This window comes from Plutella xylostella, chromosome 24, assembly GCF_932276165.1.
Source record: "Plutella xylostella chromosome 24, ilPluXylo3.1, whole genome shotgun sequence".
In the NCBI taxonomy this organism is placed as follows: domain Eukaryota; kingdom Metazoa; phylum Arthropoda; class Insecta; order Lepidoptera; family Plutellidae; genus Plutella; species Plutella xylostella.
Genome location: NC_064004.1, coordinates 118,520 through 135,461, shown reverse-complemented (window position 1 = coordinate 135,461; position 16,942 = coordinate 118,520). Strand labels below are relative to the sequence as shown.

At 37.0% G+C, this 16,942-nt stretch overlaps 1 protein-coding gene across 1 annotated transcript; it reads left to right on the top strand.

The window, feature by feature from the left end:
* Positions 1–1,014: 1,014 nt before the first annotated feature.
* On the top strand, positions 1,015–16,698 carry LOC105395568. The gene is made up of 26 exons (XM_048629839.1): positions 1,015–1,052; positions 1,219–1,239; positions 1,334–1,354; positions 1,852–1,878; positions 3,805–3,837; positions 4,152–4,178; positions 4,394–4,429; positions 4,924–4,962; positions 5,415–5,441; positions 5,526–5,555; positions 5,662–5,688; positions 5,852–5,878; positions 6,090–6,113; positions 6,282–6,326; positions 6,577–6,600; positions 6,744–6,776; positions 7,029–7,055; positions 7,578–7,604; positions 7,936–7,962; positions 8,091–8,108; positions 8,709–8,744; positions 12,844–12,870; positions 15,087–15,116; positions 15,412–15,499; positions 15,951–16,156; positions 16,570–16,698. The coding sequence occupies exons 8-25, from the start codon at positions 4,930–4,932 to the stop codon at positions 16,121–16,123; spliced, it is 723 nt and encodes a 240-aa protein (XP_048485796.1). The 5' UTR covers positions 1,015–1,052; positions 1,219–1,239; positions 1,334–1,354; positions 1,852–1,878; positions 3,805–3,837; positions 4,152–4,178; positions 4,394–4,429; positions 4,924–4,929; the 3' UTR covers positions 16,124–16,156; positions 16,570–16,698.
* Positions 16,699–16,942: the final 244 nt, after the last annotated feature.

Here is a 16,942-nt window from a genome sequence, read left to right as displayed (position 1 = left end):
AAAATAGTCTGAAAGTGTCCTTAGCGGCTTATAGCAAACGAGGCTTTGGACTGCTGCTGTGCTAACTACGATTCTCGTTGCATTAGAGCCGGCGGCGTCCTAGTGAGGCAGTGCTCTAAAATATGTAAGTGTTTTACTCCCAGGTGTGTGCGAGGCGTGTTTCAGCACCTGCGTGTTCTGCTGCAGCGGCTGCTCCGTGGCGCTGCTGACGTGCGTCAACATGTGCCTCACCAGCGCCGGCCGCTGACACATGTCAGTACAAGATACAATCGCTGCCGGTGACACACGCCAGTACGAGATACCGTCGCTGCCGCTGACACACGCCAGTACAAGATAACGCTGCCGGCTGGTGACAAATGTCAGTACGAGACACCGGCACTGCCGGTGACACATATCAGTACGATACAACGCCGCCAACCGGTGATACACGTCAGTATGAGACAACGCTGCCGGCCGCTCACACACGTCAGTACGAAACACTTACTTACCACCACCGGTGATACACGTCAGTACGGGACATTATCTTCATCATCAATCACGTCATCCCCGTCGAGTTCTTATCGACGGCATCCCCCGGTTGTCCCTGCCTATGTCTTTTAAAGGTTCTCCTGTCTTTAATCCTAACAAGATTATTTTTATTTACTTTCAGATTCAAGTATTTAATTGAAGAACCTTAATTTTTCAAATTAATTATGTAAAGAAATTAAAAAATACATGCAAATACAGCAATCACATGGGATCTTTTATTTTTGTAAGTTAAATACTTACCTTAAAAAACCTTCTATCACTTCGATTTAAATCTGCTCAGTGTAAGATTGATTGTATGACCACTATTTTGCTTAGAACAACTTGCCATCCACCAACCTTTTTTTGACTAGGCCTTAAACCCTTCCTTCATCGGAAGGAGACCCGAGCCCAGCAGTGGGGACGTGATGGGTCATGATGATGAACTGACCAAACTGACAGATACCTACTTTTCTTTTCTACTCGAGTTTCATAGACAATGTTGACTGTTACAGGACGACTCGCCTCCGTCTACCCCGGACAGACAGGTGAGTCTGCTCATTATTTGTATTGCAGGTCCATATGTAGTGCGACAATAATGTACTTACTACCGTATTAATGATGAATGACAATCATCCACTATACCTATACCATATTAGTCTATGCCTATACCTAATAAAGAAATAGATTATGAACCGCTGTTTTCTTTTTCAGCAGAAACAGTCGTGTAAAAAGGTACTAACATAACATTATATTCAATTTAAAATACTATATTTTACCTTACGTTAAGTTTAATGATTTTCATTTTATCTATGGTAATTGTTTGCAGTGCGGGCGCAAGCTATGCGAGGTAACTCCGAAATAATACTTTATTTAATTAAAACCTACATATATTTAGTAAGAGTTCACTTCGGAGTTATAGTATAAAAGCAATAATAATACTATTCTATTCTATTCTATTCTATTCTCTGTGAGGGTAACAGTACCTGCACCTGGCTCTCTCGAATGGGACCTTTGTGCATATCCCCAAGGTCTAAACTGCCTTCCTAAGCTTGGACCATTTCCCACCACGCTGGTCCACTGCGGGTTGGTGGGTTCACATATCTAGATGTGCTAAATATCGATAAGCAGGTTTCATCACGATGTTTTTCCTTCACCGTAAGAGCAATGGTATACATTGTACTTAAATTCAGAAAAGAACTCATTGGTACATGTCAGCGCCGGGATTCGGACCCGCATCTCTGGCGTGAGAAGCGGGCGCTTACCCGACTGAGCTACCACCGCTATATACTTAATTATAAGAAAAGAAGTTAATTTAAAACTTTAATTTTACTTTTAATTTCACAGAGAAAAAGAAAAACTAAGCAGATAGATGTAAGATATATTTTTTAATATTAATTTTCTTTAGCATAATAAAATTCATGCTATGATCATTGAGTTATTTTTTAATTTTAAAAGGCTTGTATTTAAACCTCCACCAGAAATTATATGATACTGCCGCCAATAAATTCGAAATCTCCGCCAAAACGAATAAATCATCACCAAATCATGCTTCCCAAAATATTTTTAAAATGAACCAAATTATTTTTTACTGCATACTGTAAAACTATATTCACACCATTAAAATTTATTTCAAAACAAAAAAGTATATCATCGCTATATAGATGTAACCAATATATTCTTTTATCAGTATCATTTTAATAATCCTTTCTAACCAAAAAAATTAAAAGTAAATATTAAAAATTAAGTTTATACCAAATAATAAATAGCTTATCCCAAAACAAAGTCACTTTTTAAATTGCTTTATGAATTAATTAAATCATTAGTATGACTGGGGCCGTCCATTAATCACGTGAGGCTCAAAGGGGGGGGAGGGGGGTACTGAAAAACTCACGAAACATAACGAGGGGGAGGGGGGGGGGTTCTCGTTAGACATCACGTGTATGAATTTTTTGACAAAAATTAGGTATTTCTGAACCGATATTTTGGACGGCGCAAACATTTTAACGATTTGTAGTATGACCTATATTTTTCTAGTCAAAAATTGCCTTTACATAGACTTCCAAAAAAATACACGTGATCCACGGGGGGAGGGGGGGGTTTGTCCCAAACCTCACCAAATATCACCAGGGGGGAGGGGGGGGTCAAAAAATGAGAAAAACGACCTCACGTGATTAATGGACGGCCCCTGTGCCTAGTAAAATCTATCCGTTACACCATCTCGACTCCCATTCGTGTGGCCGAGGGTTTGAATTTTGCCATGTACCAATAAATTCTATAGAAATAAGGAATTGAAAAACAATTTATTATAGTTAAGTGCTTGGTGCTTGGGGTTTCTCTGATGGATCGTATCAGAAATGAGGTTATCTGTCAGAGGACTAAGGTTATTGACATAGCTGTCAAAATATGCAAGCTGAAATGGCAGTGGGCTGGTCATATCTGCCGAAGAACCGATAACTGTTGGGGCAGACGAGTTCTCGAGTAGAGACCTCGAACAGGCAAACGCAGCGTGGGACGCCCTCCTGCCCGCTGGACTGACGACCTTAGGCGGGTTGTGGTTGGATGAGGAAGGCCGAGGACCGAGTGTTGTGGCGCTCCTTGGGAAAGGCCTATGTCCAGCAGTGGATGATTATTGGCTGATGATCATGATGATGATAGGTAAATGTATGTATATGAGTATGCGGGCGCGGGGGGATGGCGCCGCTCAAATTTGACCTTGTCCAGAAGGGGTGAATTTGCCGCGATGTATTGAGGTCGATGTACTAGACATCAATACATTGCGTCCACAAGCATCGCGCAAATTCAAAATTTATGCCGCACCACTCTTAAAGCCGTAAATGCCTACATATTATTATTAAAATTAACAGGTAAATCGATTACCTTTATACTATATTTTATATTGTTTTTGGGTAGGATAATTTGGTGATATAAAAAAAATTGAACACTTAGTTTTGGTGTCATTGTTTATATTTTAGTATAGCATAATTTGGTGATGATTTATCCGTTTTGGCGACGAAAAAGATTTTCTATTGTAAACTTGCAATTATTTGGAGGCGTGTTTATTTATTTTGGAATGTAAACGTTTTTTTTTGGGGTTTCGATTTTGGAGTTGATTTAATTAATTTTGTTTTAATTATTTTTTTTGGTGCAATGTATTAGCGTACAATTCTTTTTTTTGGTGATGATTTAAATTGTACCCATTTTAAAATACTTATTATCATTGAGTTTTGCTTGTTATTATAATGTATTAATTTAAACTACAGCTGGTGCTAATTGCTATGATTTTACTATTTCTTTCAGAAAAAGCACAGTGATACAGCTTCATGTAAGAAAGTGAGATTTTTCATTGAATTTAGTTAAATTTCTACATTCTTCTTCTTAGTGTATTGTTCACAAGCCGTAGCTAGCCCCTAGGTTTTGTCAATGTGGTAGAAAGATTAATCATATTCCTCTTAGAGTAGTGAGTACTTACTAGCAACAGCTGTACTGAAATTCTTTTAATTATTGTTATTGATAGCAATGTGTACGGTCATGTGCAGATAAACCTGACCCCCCTCTCATAGTAACAATCGTTCTGAGAGGGGTCAGATTTCTCTGCCTTATACTGTACATAAAGTTTAACATGAACTATTGATGTTGTTTGTCAGTGTGGTCGCGAGGTGAGGCTGTCCACGGTGAGTACGTTATTCATTTTAATATCGAGTCAAGTATCTAGGTACTGTGTTTTTTTTGTTGAATATTTTTTTTTTGTAAAAATTATTAAGTATAGGTATAGTCATATTTTGATAAACAGGTTTAAAAAAAACCTTAATTAAATTTAATTAACGGTACTTTTAACTAGTGGGTGTATTTAAAGTAATTATAGGCCATTTAACTTTATCTTTTTTAGAAAAATCACCGAAGAAAAGGACACCACCACCACCGGGTAAACTATTAATTACCTACTAATGTCGGACGACCGAATGGCGTAGTGTTTAGTATCCCTGACTACTGTGCCGAACGTCCCGGGTTCGATTCCCGGCTGGGGCAGATATTTGTTCTCGGGTCTTGGATGTGCCCGTAAAATGGCAATAGGCCCGCACCCTATTACATTGGGACTAACATAACACTGGCGAAAAGTGGGTGCAGCAATGCACCTCTGCCTACCCCGCAAGGGAGTACATTAGTACAAGGTGTGAGTGTTTGTAATTTGTAATAATAATATCGAAAATAACTTGAAAGTATTTCTCTCTTCCATACAAAGGCTGTATCTGCTACCGTACCACCACCGACACATTAGCAATTAGCAATCCATAAGCAGCGTCGCTCGCCTGTCAAACAGCTGTCAAATCCATACAAATTACGTCATACTTGACAAAAAAAAACAACATGGCCCCGTTTTTGTAGTAAATTAATTTATCTCGTTATGTTTTTTGACAGGAAAGTATGAAACGCAAAAGCTCTCACTCTACTAAAAAGGTAATTGTTACTTTGTTTTTGGTAATTTAATAGTTAATAATATTTATTAACAAGATAATAATTATATAAAATTTTATACATAAGTATACCTTCCCAGGGATAAAAATCGCAAATATGTAAAGATTAAGGACGATCGAATGGCGTAGTGGTTAGTGGCCCTGACTGCTATGCCGAAGGTCCCGGGTTCGATTCCCGGCTGGGGCAGATACTCGGGTCTTGGGTGTTGATATTTATATTTAATAGGTATGTATTTGTGTAGATATATCAGCTGTCCGATACCCATAACACAGGCTCTGCCTAGCTTGGGGTCGGATGTCCGTGTGTGAGATGTCCCCACATATTATTATTATTATTATTAAACCCGGGAATACTAATTTATCCAATTAACCATTTTTATGAAATAAACAGTTCAAATTTTAAATTTTAAATAATATTTTTTTACTTATTTTCAGTTTGGGCGAACAATACTTGCCATCGAGGTAAGTAGTTTTTTTAACTGTTTCTATTTTTCATCATTCCGTTTTACAAAAAAAATGTTTTTAATACCTGATTTGATTTTACAGGCAGTTTCACAGACAGATATAGTTTTAACGGTAAATAAAAAAATACTTACTTACTGTAAATATGTTTATGCAGTTTTTATTAAACAAAATTGTATATAACCGAAATATTTAAATACCTAATCTATTTTCCTTTCAGGACACACCCATATGGACAATATCAAAGGTACTGATACAGTTAACATTATTATTTTTTTATTAGCAAGTTGCTGGTAGTTAGGAAGTAACATTCTTAGTTTCATCTTTTTAAATAAAAAACCTGTTTTTACGAATGTTACAAAATGCACGAAATAAAATATTTAGCTTGAAAGTATTTGTTTAATTTTCAGACTGAAGTCAGAAGATCAACCACGTCGGTGAGTTACTAAAAACATTATAAGTGAAGAGAACAAATTGCGGTTTGTCTTTGTTAATGTTCTTGAAAGTTTTTTTAATCCTAGAATACAACCTTTTCACTTGATGCGGTGGTGAAAGAAAATTCATAATAAAGTTAAATAATTACTTATATCGTATGGTTTTCATGTATTTTAAGAAAGTTCAAATTAAAATATAAAAAAATTGTTGCAGGTTTCACGGATGAGCCTGAAACAAGTGAGTACAGTATAAGGCAGATAAATCTGACCCCTCTCAGAAGCATTGTTACTATGAGAGGGGGGTCAGTTTTCTCTGCATATACCGTACACGGACTAATGTATTTTTTTTTATAAAAAGCCATTTAAAACCATTTTTTTAAAATCTCTCTTCAATTTTTGTTATTAGAAAAGAAGTAGAGGTTTGTGTGTCGTCCAAGGATCACAAGTCGAGGTGAGTGTCGTGGAAACATATTTTTATTACGATATTTTTTTTTCATTTATTTTTGAGTACCTAACTACATACATTTCGTATTATGTTGTTATGCATATTGGTCCAAAAAAAACATGAGAGGTACTTACGTGAAGGTACAAAATATCTGGAATATTTTTATGCCAATCGTTAAAGTACACCCGCCACCCTGACACTCTGTTATTTGGTACTAGCTGTTATGACAAATAAAAAATAAATATATATTTTTTAGGATCTTGACTTGACTGGACCTGATGTAAGTTATTTAAATTAGCTTTTGTGGTTTTGATTTAGTTATGTTTTGTAGTAAGGACGTGTATTTTGTGTAGTACGTTTCTATTCATAATTTTATCATAACTAATCATCTTCAGTTTATAATATAATTTTTTACTATTGCAGAATTCAAAACTAGATGGCACTGATATAGCGGCGGTTAGTAGATTATACTTTATATTTTTTTGATGTCGAAAATAATAAGGTTCATTTTTACCAAACGCTCAAGTTTTTTGTTGAAGTGAACCTTATTATTTTAAGTAACGTATTCAAATTTTTTTATTATAAATCAAATATGGCAGGCGACTTATTACGTTTAGCGTTTTGTGAAATTTTCCGTTAGTCAGTTTTTATTTTTACTTTAAGCAAGAGTTTTTAACAAGTTAGTGAAATGGATAATATTTTTTTCAGGATGGACGCCAGCGGTCGTCTAGGCCGGTAAAGATTCATTATTTAATATTTTCAACTTTTCTTTTTAAATGGAAATAATGAAATTATCCACTGTTGGCTATAAGCACAAGGAGCGCCACAACACTCTGTCCTCGGTCTTCCTCATCCGGCCACCACCGACGTGATTGGAGGGCGTCAATCATTTATTTCATCATCATCATCATGTCCTGGAATCCCTTATCAGGGACATAGGGCTCGAAGTGTAGCTTTCCACTCTGACCGGTGCTGTGCCACGCCTTCGACTTCGTGCCAATTATGCCGAGGGTGGCTGCCTATTTATTTAAAAAATGAGAATACTTAGTATTCTTATTATGTGTAGTTATGTTTTAGACAGTGACAGCATGGCTTTTATTCTACAGGTAGCCACTATCCAGACATTTATTTTATTTAAACACTTTATTGTATGTATACACAAATTACACAGTTTTAAGTAAAAGTACAAGAAAGAACAATACAAGTATAATTATATTGACATTGTGAAACAGGCTCTTAAATTTTCCTTTTTTTCAGGCAGGTCATAAAGCTTTGAATGTGGAGGTAAATATATTTTGTACTAGTTACTCTATAAAGGGTATATTAAGTATTTTCGGCCTTCATCTGTGTAATAACCTATTATTTTATTGAGACGATCAAATGGCGTAGTGGTTAGTGACCCTGACTGCTATTCCGAAGGTCCCGGGTTCGATTCCCGACTGGGGCAGATATTTGTTTAAAGACAATATTTGTACTCGGGTCTTGGGTGTTGATATTTATATTTAGTCTATGTATTTGTGTAGATATATCAGCTGTAGGTTCTGCCTAGCTTGGGGTCGGATGGCCGTGTTTAAGATGTCCCCACATATTTATTATTATTTATTTTGTGTTACAGGAAATTCCGGTTCAACCAGAGCCGCAGGTGTGTTTTGATCTCAATAATAAGTGAAAGCATTTTACCTATTACTTACCTACATACGTTAATGAAAGCTTTTAAATTGCAATTTGGTAAGTGTATTTATGTTTTATTTTTACCCTTTCATGTTTTAGGAAACTCTACAAGTGAAGGTATGTACGAGTAGTTTAATTATTATTAGTAGGTACTAATTTTAAATTAATTTTTGAGTACCTACCTATAATCTGAAAGTATTTTTTCCAAATTCCACGCCTACTTTATAAAGATTAAATAAATACAAATAGGTACTATTAAAAATATGAACTTATGACTGATTTGATTAAATTATGATTAGATATATAGATAGACCATAGACTTGAGAAAAATATGGAAATGCCACATTTCCATGGTAAACCGCATCATAAAGTTATGAAACCCGCATTAGTCTCAGTTTCACCATATTCGGTTAGATCATAACCAGGGATTAGTTGTGGACTTTTGACTCATCTGTAAAGAATTTAATATGAAGATGACGTATAATTAATGAACTAATCCCTTGTTATGATCTAGCCGAGTATAAGGGCTTTTGCGTAGTTTCACCATAGTCTGTTAGATTATTAACATCCTTGTTACATTTTAATGCTATAAATTATACGTTATTTCTATATTAAATTCTTGACAGATTTGTCAAAAGTCAACAACTAATCCCTAGTCATGATCTAACAGAGCATGGTGAAACTGGAGCTTAGTGTAACACACAGACTGCATTGCAGGAGACAACCCCGGTGCCGGGGGCGGTGGTGGATGTGGTAAATACTATATTTATAATATTATTATACTCACAGTCACTCTGACAGTCGGGTTGCCCACTTACCCGACAACTCTCTCAGCACAAGCTTGCTTGTGTTGGGGTCCACCAACCCGCACTTGGCCAGCGTGGTGGACTAGGCCTAAACCCTTCCTTCATTGGAAGGAGACCCGTGCCCCAGCAGTGGGGACGTAATGGGTCGTGATTATGATGATGATTATACTCACGAGCAATTAATAAGTTCCAGTGACAATAGCAACAAATTACTCATATACGGAAAAGATTAAATTAATGACGCTGTCTGCAATATTGAAGTACATTTAACAGCGCATCAGAATATTACCAATCGAAAACAATAGTCAATATTTTAATAAAATTCTAGATTAAATGAAGTACTTACCTAATTTGGTATCGAGATTTTGTTAGTGGAACTTTTTCATAAACTGCTTGTATCTATGAAATATGCGAGTCGGACGCATGTGGGATGCCCTCCAGGAAAAATAAAAGGTTGCTTACTTTTTTACTTAGGACCAATAGCAAAAAAAATATATATTGTTTTATATTAATGCAGATTTAACAAATGTGGTAAGTATGTTCATATCGACGGTGGAAAGGCAGAATGTTTTAAGCGCCATGATATAAAATGTTCACCAGAGCGATTTAAAGTTTGAAATTTTGGAAAAAAAATCATATCTCTGTAATTATTCTAGCTATGGCTTTGAAAATTAAAATACATAAAATTGAAACAGTTCTCTATATAATTCTGTATATGAAATGAATGTACATATTCTATTTACTGTAATAAGGGACATAAGACATAGGCATGTGAAATCTCAGTCAGGTAAAATTGGCTTAAACGACATTAACATTTTAATAAAATACAAGTAAAAACAATTTAAAGACCAAGGAGATTTAACCATTACACCAGCATAATGTTTTATAATAATTAATGTTACTTTAAACATTCCATAAGAATGAATTAACCGCCAAACTAAGGCAATTTATATCTAAGATGAATGACTTAAAGAATAAATGAACTTATAATTGGACCTCAGAACTCAAGAACGGTTGAACCGATTTTAGTCTAGAAATATTTGTGGAAGTCCAGGGAAGGTATAAAAGGTAAGGGTCAGCTAGATTGAAAACAAAAATTTCATAATATCTGGGGGCACGGCAGTGCCATCCTTTTCTCGAAGCATTATTTTATTATAAACTTTATTAACATATTGTTCACCGCGAAATCACTTTGAGATTGAGATCGAAGTGATCAGGTTTACTTATTCATCAATTAATAATCAAAATCCAACCGACATTTCTTCGTCCGTCTCTATGCCACCATTCTGTCACCTTTGTCCACCTTCCGTCCTGCCTTCGAGCCAAGTGTCAAGTTAGTGTGGGCAAGACACATTAGCAATTATAAATTCATAAGCAGCGTCGCTCGCTTTAAACTATCTGTCAGATTCATACAAGATACGCTAGATTTGATAAGCAAGCGACGATGCTTTAGGATTGTTAATGGCTAATGTTTAGTGGTGGTAACCCCAAAGGACTATCACAATATGAGTTAGGTCTTAACGTCGAACTAGACGACCGTTCTAAAGAAGCACTTGCGTACGAGTATTTTCTTTGTGAACTTAATAGGTATCAAACAAAATTTAAGAAGACAAATGCTGCTCGGGGTGACTGTATGTCCAGAAATGAGACCACAACCATCGGCTGCCATAGAAAACATGAAGGATATATACAAAGCATCTTGAAGAACATTGCAACAAAACCCAGGAAATCTCCTTGTTACTATGGAAGATTGACTTTCAAGATAGTATGGCCACATAGCCGAAGTTTTTAATGATCTTCGACGAATGATCGAAACGATCGAAACGATCGACGACCGAATGGCGCAGTGGTTAGTGACCCTGACTACTGAGCCGAAGGTCCCGGGTTCGATTCCCGGCTGGGGCAGATATTTGTTTAAAGACAAATATTTGTACTCGGGTCTTGGGTGTTGATATTTATATTTAATATGTATCTATCTATGTATTTGTGTAGATATATCAGCTGTCCGATACCCATAACACAGGTTCTGCCTAGCTTGGGGTCGGATGGCCGTGTGTGAAGATGTCCCCACATATTATTATTATTATTATCCTAACCACCACCTGAGGAGTTGGATGCAGATGCAAATATACCAGCATCATCTTGTATCTTGATGCATAATCGTAATCATTATGATAAATAAAATCGGCAGGTCGTTAAGGCTGGTAAGAGGCCTTCGGGCGGCTTGAAAACGTCTGACAGTTGGGTTGCCCACTTACCCGACAACTCTCTCAGCACAAGATTGCTTGTGTTCGGGCCCACCAACCCGCGCTAGGCCAGCGTGGTAGACTAGGCCTAAACCATTCCTTCGTTGGAAGGAGACCCGTGCCCCAGCAGTGGGGACGTAATGGGTTGTGATGATGATTAATGATGAGATTTATGACTATCCTGCATCTTGACAGAAATTTAAATATCCAATCCCCAAATAAGACGAATTGATACGGACCATACGATCGCTGAAGAGTGGCAAAGTACCAGGGAACGATGGATTTCCTAGGCATAAAAAGCACGATAGATTCATGCAATATACCAGATATTGCACTCTTCAGCGATGGAGGATGATGAAGTGAAGTTAGAGTAAAAGTTAATTTAATTCATGTCCAACTTTTTTATATCTCCTATAAGGTTTGCTTTTCGTTAAAATACCTACTTTATTCTGAAAATTATGGGATACAAACAGGTCGTGGTACTCGTGGTCACTCACTTAAAACGTGGTCTTCTATTTCGTATAATTACCTAACAATTATCAAAATCGGTTAAGTTAATCCAGAGTTTTGGGCTTGGGAACACATTTTCGGTTAGATTTTTATATAGATAAGAAATGCTGTTTCTGACTAGATTTCGTTATAGGTAAATTATTTAAGAATAAGTTTATTTTTGATATATAATTTTTATTTTGTATAAAAAGTAATGTCATGTTAATACATTAAAAATATTTTATATTAAGAACCATATAGTCATAGAAAAAATATTTTATGTAAAATAAATATTTGGTTTGATCCTCTTAGAGAAACGTTAAAATTCCCTACTTGCATAGAAACAGCAATTTAGGAGAAAGGATCCAAGTGCATATTTTATAATTATAGCAACACTATTATTTAGAACCGTAATATAATAGATATTATAATTTAATGTAGTTATCTGGTGATATAATAAAAAATATTTATAGTTTTATACTGGCGAACGAATCTGAGTTTATAACTACGTAATTACGCTGCGTACGCGGCGCCAACTGTCGCATAGACGCACGTCCTCTCCGAATGAACGTCCCGGCGGGGTACTGAAGCGACACCTTTCCAACCGGTCCTATTTATATATTGGCATTTTCACGCAATATCCTTCTGAATATAATAATAATATAACAGCTTAAACACCATAAACCGCTTCATTGCGATTCTTTTGAATTGTTTTATATCACTTATATCAATTATCTACAAATCGCAAAAAACCGCTTAAGTGCCAATTGTACCATTAAACAGATTTAGGTAAAGTTGTATTAACCGCCAAACGCCGCGAGTAAGACTGACCGGTAAAATGGTTTAAGTGCCAGTGAGGCTTAAATTACAATTACGTAAAATATATTAAGTGCTTTTATGTTATTTTTGACAAGAAGGCATTTAGTTTTATATCCATTATGTTTTATTTCGCAATCAGGTAGGTCGCTTAAGTAACTAATGATACAAATTCACATTCATTCAAAATGAATTAAGTCACAGTGTTTTACTGTTTTAGTAAGGGTAAAATGTTTTATATCACTTTATGATTGATCATGTATGTTTGAAGATAAAAAAGACTAAAAAAGTGGCTCTTAATACAAGAAAAAAGTATTAAGATTTCCAAAATCACCGATGTCTTAAGCGCCATAAAAGTGCTCAGATCGAAACGAGACCCGCACCATTCGAAAGAGAAAAATCAGGCGATTCCAACGGTGTATATAACTCATATTCGCCAAAAGTGGCGGATAAAACATTCTGCCTTTCCACCGTCGATATTATAATAATTTTCAGGATGAGAAGAAACGCTCAAAACATAAGGTAAAGTGTTTGGTACTGGTAAGGTAAACTTACAAAGCTACAAAAATTTACTCGAATTTGTAAATTCTATGAGTAGTTATGAGGTAAGTACTCAGTACTTTTATAAATTATTAAGTAGATAAGTAAAATGTAATAATCTAGTAATGTCCGGCATAACAATACAGTTAGGTACCCCTAAGTAGATAATAATAATAATAATTGCCATCACTTTAACAGTTGTATGAAATCAAATAGCCTAGCTGTTTTAGTTAATTAATGTAGCTGTAAGAAAATATTTCTATCTACTTAATTATCAATTTAATTATCTTTCAGTTTGGAACCTCTTGTAATCAAAATATGGTGAGCATATTTTATTTAACACTTACTGGACTTGTTTATGTTTAACTCATAGTGGCTAATACAAAAATCAAATACTTATTTTATTTTTAAATAGATGAATTGGTGTTTTTATTGAATTTACTTCGCAGGGTGGCCGCCAAATTAAACAATGTCCCGTGCCGATAACAAACACCTCTCCAGCACCAGCCTGGCACCCGCAGCCTCTAGAGATGTACTACCCGCAACTGTTGCCCTACAACGACGGTTATAACGCTAACAACGGTTATAACGCTAACAACGGTTATAACGCTAACAACGGTTATAACGCTAACAACGGTTATAACGTTAATAACGGTTGTAACGCTAACAACGGTTATAACAACATGAGCAACTGTTGCGGCAACAATAACGGGTACAACGTGGGTGATTTTGGATACGGTTGCCGTCAGCCTCCGCCGCGACTGCCTGCGTACAACCCGACCCCGTGTCCGACGAATCCGAAGTGAGTGTTTGGATACTTATGTATTTATATTGTTTTGATTTACGCAGCAAAGCAATTCCTATTTTTTTTGTATTTAATTAAAAAATAGGGTTTGTCACCCTGGTGAAAGCATCGTCAATATTCCCTGTCACATAAATTTATATCACATTATGCTTGCCCAACAGTAACTACCAACAACCGTTGCCGTTGTCGAAATTCAACAACTCCGGCAACCGTTGGGACGCGGTCCGCTGCTCGGGCCGGGCGACTGACAACCTGTGCCTCAGCGACTGCCTGCAGTGCGTGAACTGTTGCCTGTTTCTGTGCGAGCAGATCAAGTCCTGCTGCATTGGAGCCGCCGCGTGGTGCTGCCTGAGGCCGCGCGGACCGCCCTGTTATTGATATGGTGTTATATATCGTTTTATTATTGTGTTATAAACGTTATTTTTTGCGGATATTACTGCCTTATTTTTTATAGTACTTAATCCTTTTTATACCATGGTTTATATCAAACAAATTGGAAAAAAACGTAAAGGTAAATTGGTTTTCGAAAGCGCACCTCCTTGTTTAGTAAATTTTATAAATTGAAATTCGTATTTAAATGTTCTAATATTTTAATTAAAATAATAACGCTAATATTTTTATTACAGGATAAACGAGAATTACAGATACAATTTAAGGTAAATCACAAGTTTTAAAATAACGACTATTTGACAACATAGGATTTACAGTGCAATTCAATTTAACTGTGGAAGAACTGACTGTAAAACCCAATTACTTGTTACATATTCATCTATTGCCATGATTTTTTACAGGATGACGACGAAAAGTTTTACTACAAGCTAAAAAACCCGATGAAAGACTCCAAACACGTCACATACAGCGAAACCTCCGACAGTGGCGACACACAGACCTCCTCGGACGAGGCAGAAACAAAAGAAAAAGATAAAAGCAAAGAGAAGATAGAACACCACAGAGTAACGAACTGTTGTTTCGACTGTCTGTCGGTGGGGGTGGTGTGCTGCGACCGTCTGCTCGAGGGCTGGCTGAGGGTGCTCGTCTGCTGCTGCATCCCGCCGGTCAACCAACCAGACAACACATGCGCCTGTGAACCGGGGAAGTGGTAGTTTTTTGGGCAAGAAAAATAACCGTTATTTTCCGATGACGCAACGTTAGTAACAAGGTTATTTTTTGGACAGCACTATGCGTCGGCGATAAATAACTCCTTTTCGTGAATGTGAATTATTGCGTCAATATACTTACTTCTATTTATCAGTAAATTATATTGTTAGTTGGATTTAGTTGTAGTTTGCCCACGTATGCCGGACATTAATTAATTAATATTTATTTACAAGATATGCAATAGATTTTTTTCTAAATAAATTTGAGATAAATAAACTCTTCTATTACTTTACAGCGTCACAGTGGGAAACACGGTGGTGGAAAGGTTAGTGTATTCTAAAACTATAATTTATAATACCTGATATCAATCAACAATACACATTTCTTACTAGTCATTCTCTGCTAAAATAAGATTCCGTTAAAGTAAATGCATAACCTTTATTCTAAGTAACTTTTGTTTTGTGAGAAACCATGTCACCTACTTTTGATTAGAGTATATTGGTATGTTTATAGTTTTTAATTGTCAACAAAAATAAAAGTTGAAAATTCCGAGTTAGTCCTCTATATCGGCGGTGCCCACTAACCTACCACCCTCGTACAACCGCTGCCTGTCCCCGCAGTCGTCTGTGTCCGGGTCGTCGTCATCATCATCGACCTGCAGTCGCCTGTGCGCCGTGCCGCCGCTCTGCTACGCCGAATGCGCTAAAGGTAAAGTCTTCTTCTTCTTTTGAACGATTGACATCAAACACACTACACTGTAGAGCTACAACGTTGAATCGAGCAATTGCTGTCATCGATTCTTCCTAACACTGATTCGTTTCATCATCACGACCTATCACGTCCCCACTGCTGGGGCGCGGGTCTCCTTCCAATGAAGGAAGGGTTTAGGCCTAGTCCACCACGCTGGCCTAGTGCGGGTTGGTGGACCCAACACAAACAAGCTAGTTATGAGAGAGTTGCCGGGTAAGTGGGCCACCCGACTTTCGGATGTTTTCAAGCTGCCCCAAAGACTGTTGAGAAGTTCTGACTGATCCCCTTTCTCTCCATCTAACTTTATCCGTTTCGATGTCTCTTCCAAATCTTCCCCAATATCCTAGAAATACCGCTAAGACCTCCTGAATCACCTCACGACCTCAATATCCCTAACTACCCCCCGCAGACGCGCCCCGCAAGCGGCAAGACGGCTGCCTGCGCTGCTGGCTCGGCTGCCTGAGCTGCTGCGTGTTCTGCTACGACCTGCTGCTGTTCACGTGCTGCTACCGGCTGTGCGGCGTGACGGAGGGGCCGCCGCCCTACCAGCAGGGCTGCGGGGGGCCGGGGTATGGGTACTAGGGGAGCAGATTGGCTAAGGATGAAGATTGGCTGGTGAGTTGGCGGGTTTTTTTTGGCTGATAATAAATACATAAATACGAGTAGAAGCGTGTCCGGACAAACACTCTTGACCTAGGGTGAGAATCGTAGTGAAAGGATTGGTCAGTCAGATAAACGTCAGTCTGACTGCCTAGTGCCGTAGGTCGTGAAGGCATCCGTGCACGCCTACCGCGCCGATTGTGGTATCATCGGCTCTCAAGTGCCGTCTCCTAGCGTAGTAGGTTGGTTCTATCGATATCAGCGTTGAATAGGTAGGTATACCTTTTGATTTCAAGGAGTCTTAAAATTACTTAACTTATAAGTAATCCATTTAACTGCGTAGTATTCAAACCCAAGCCAAGGCTTCTAATAGTGAGTATAAAACCTTATTTATGTGTGGTACAGTGATTTTTTGCTTTGGTTTACAGATTTCCTGAAGAAAATATTCCTGTGTGTGTGTATTATATAATCGTTATATATGTGGCGTTATAACCGTGTTTGTGTGGAGACAATCTTATCTAATGTTAATTTATTAAATAAAATATTGAGTTGGTACATGCTGTTTATGTTTTGTTTAGATCTAAGCGATTTAGTTAAATTTATATTTTAGTAGGTAAGTACCTACTTTACAAAGCTTTATCATTATTACAAAAAAACTTTGGCAGCGATCAAGTATAGGTACTTAGGTACCTCTATTATGTAAGTAGGTACTTAATTTAAAAACTAAATAATGGCTGCTACTATAAGAGATCAAGTACCTATTATAAAAAGGGAAAATGAAATAATAATGCATTTTATAAG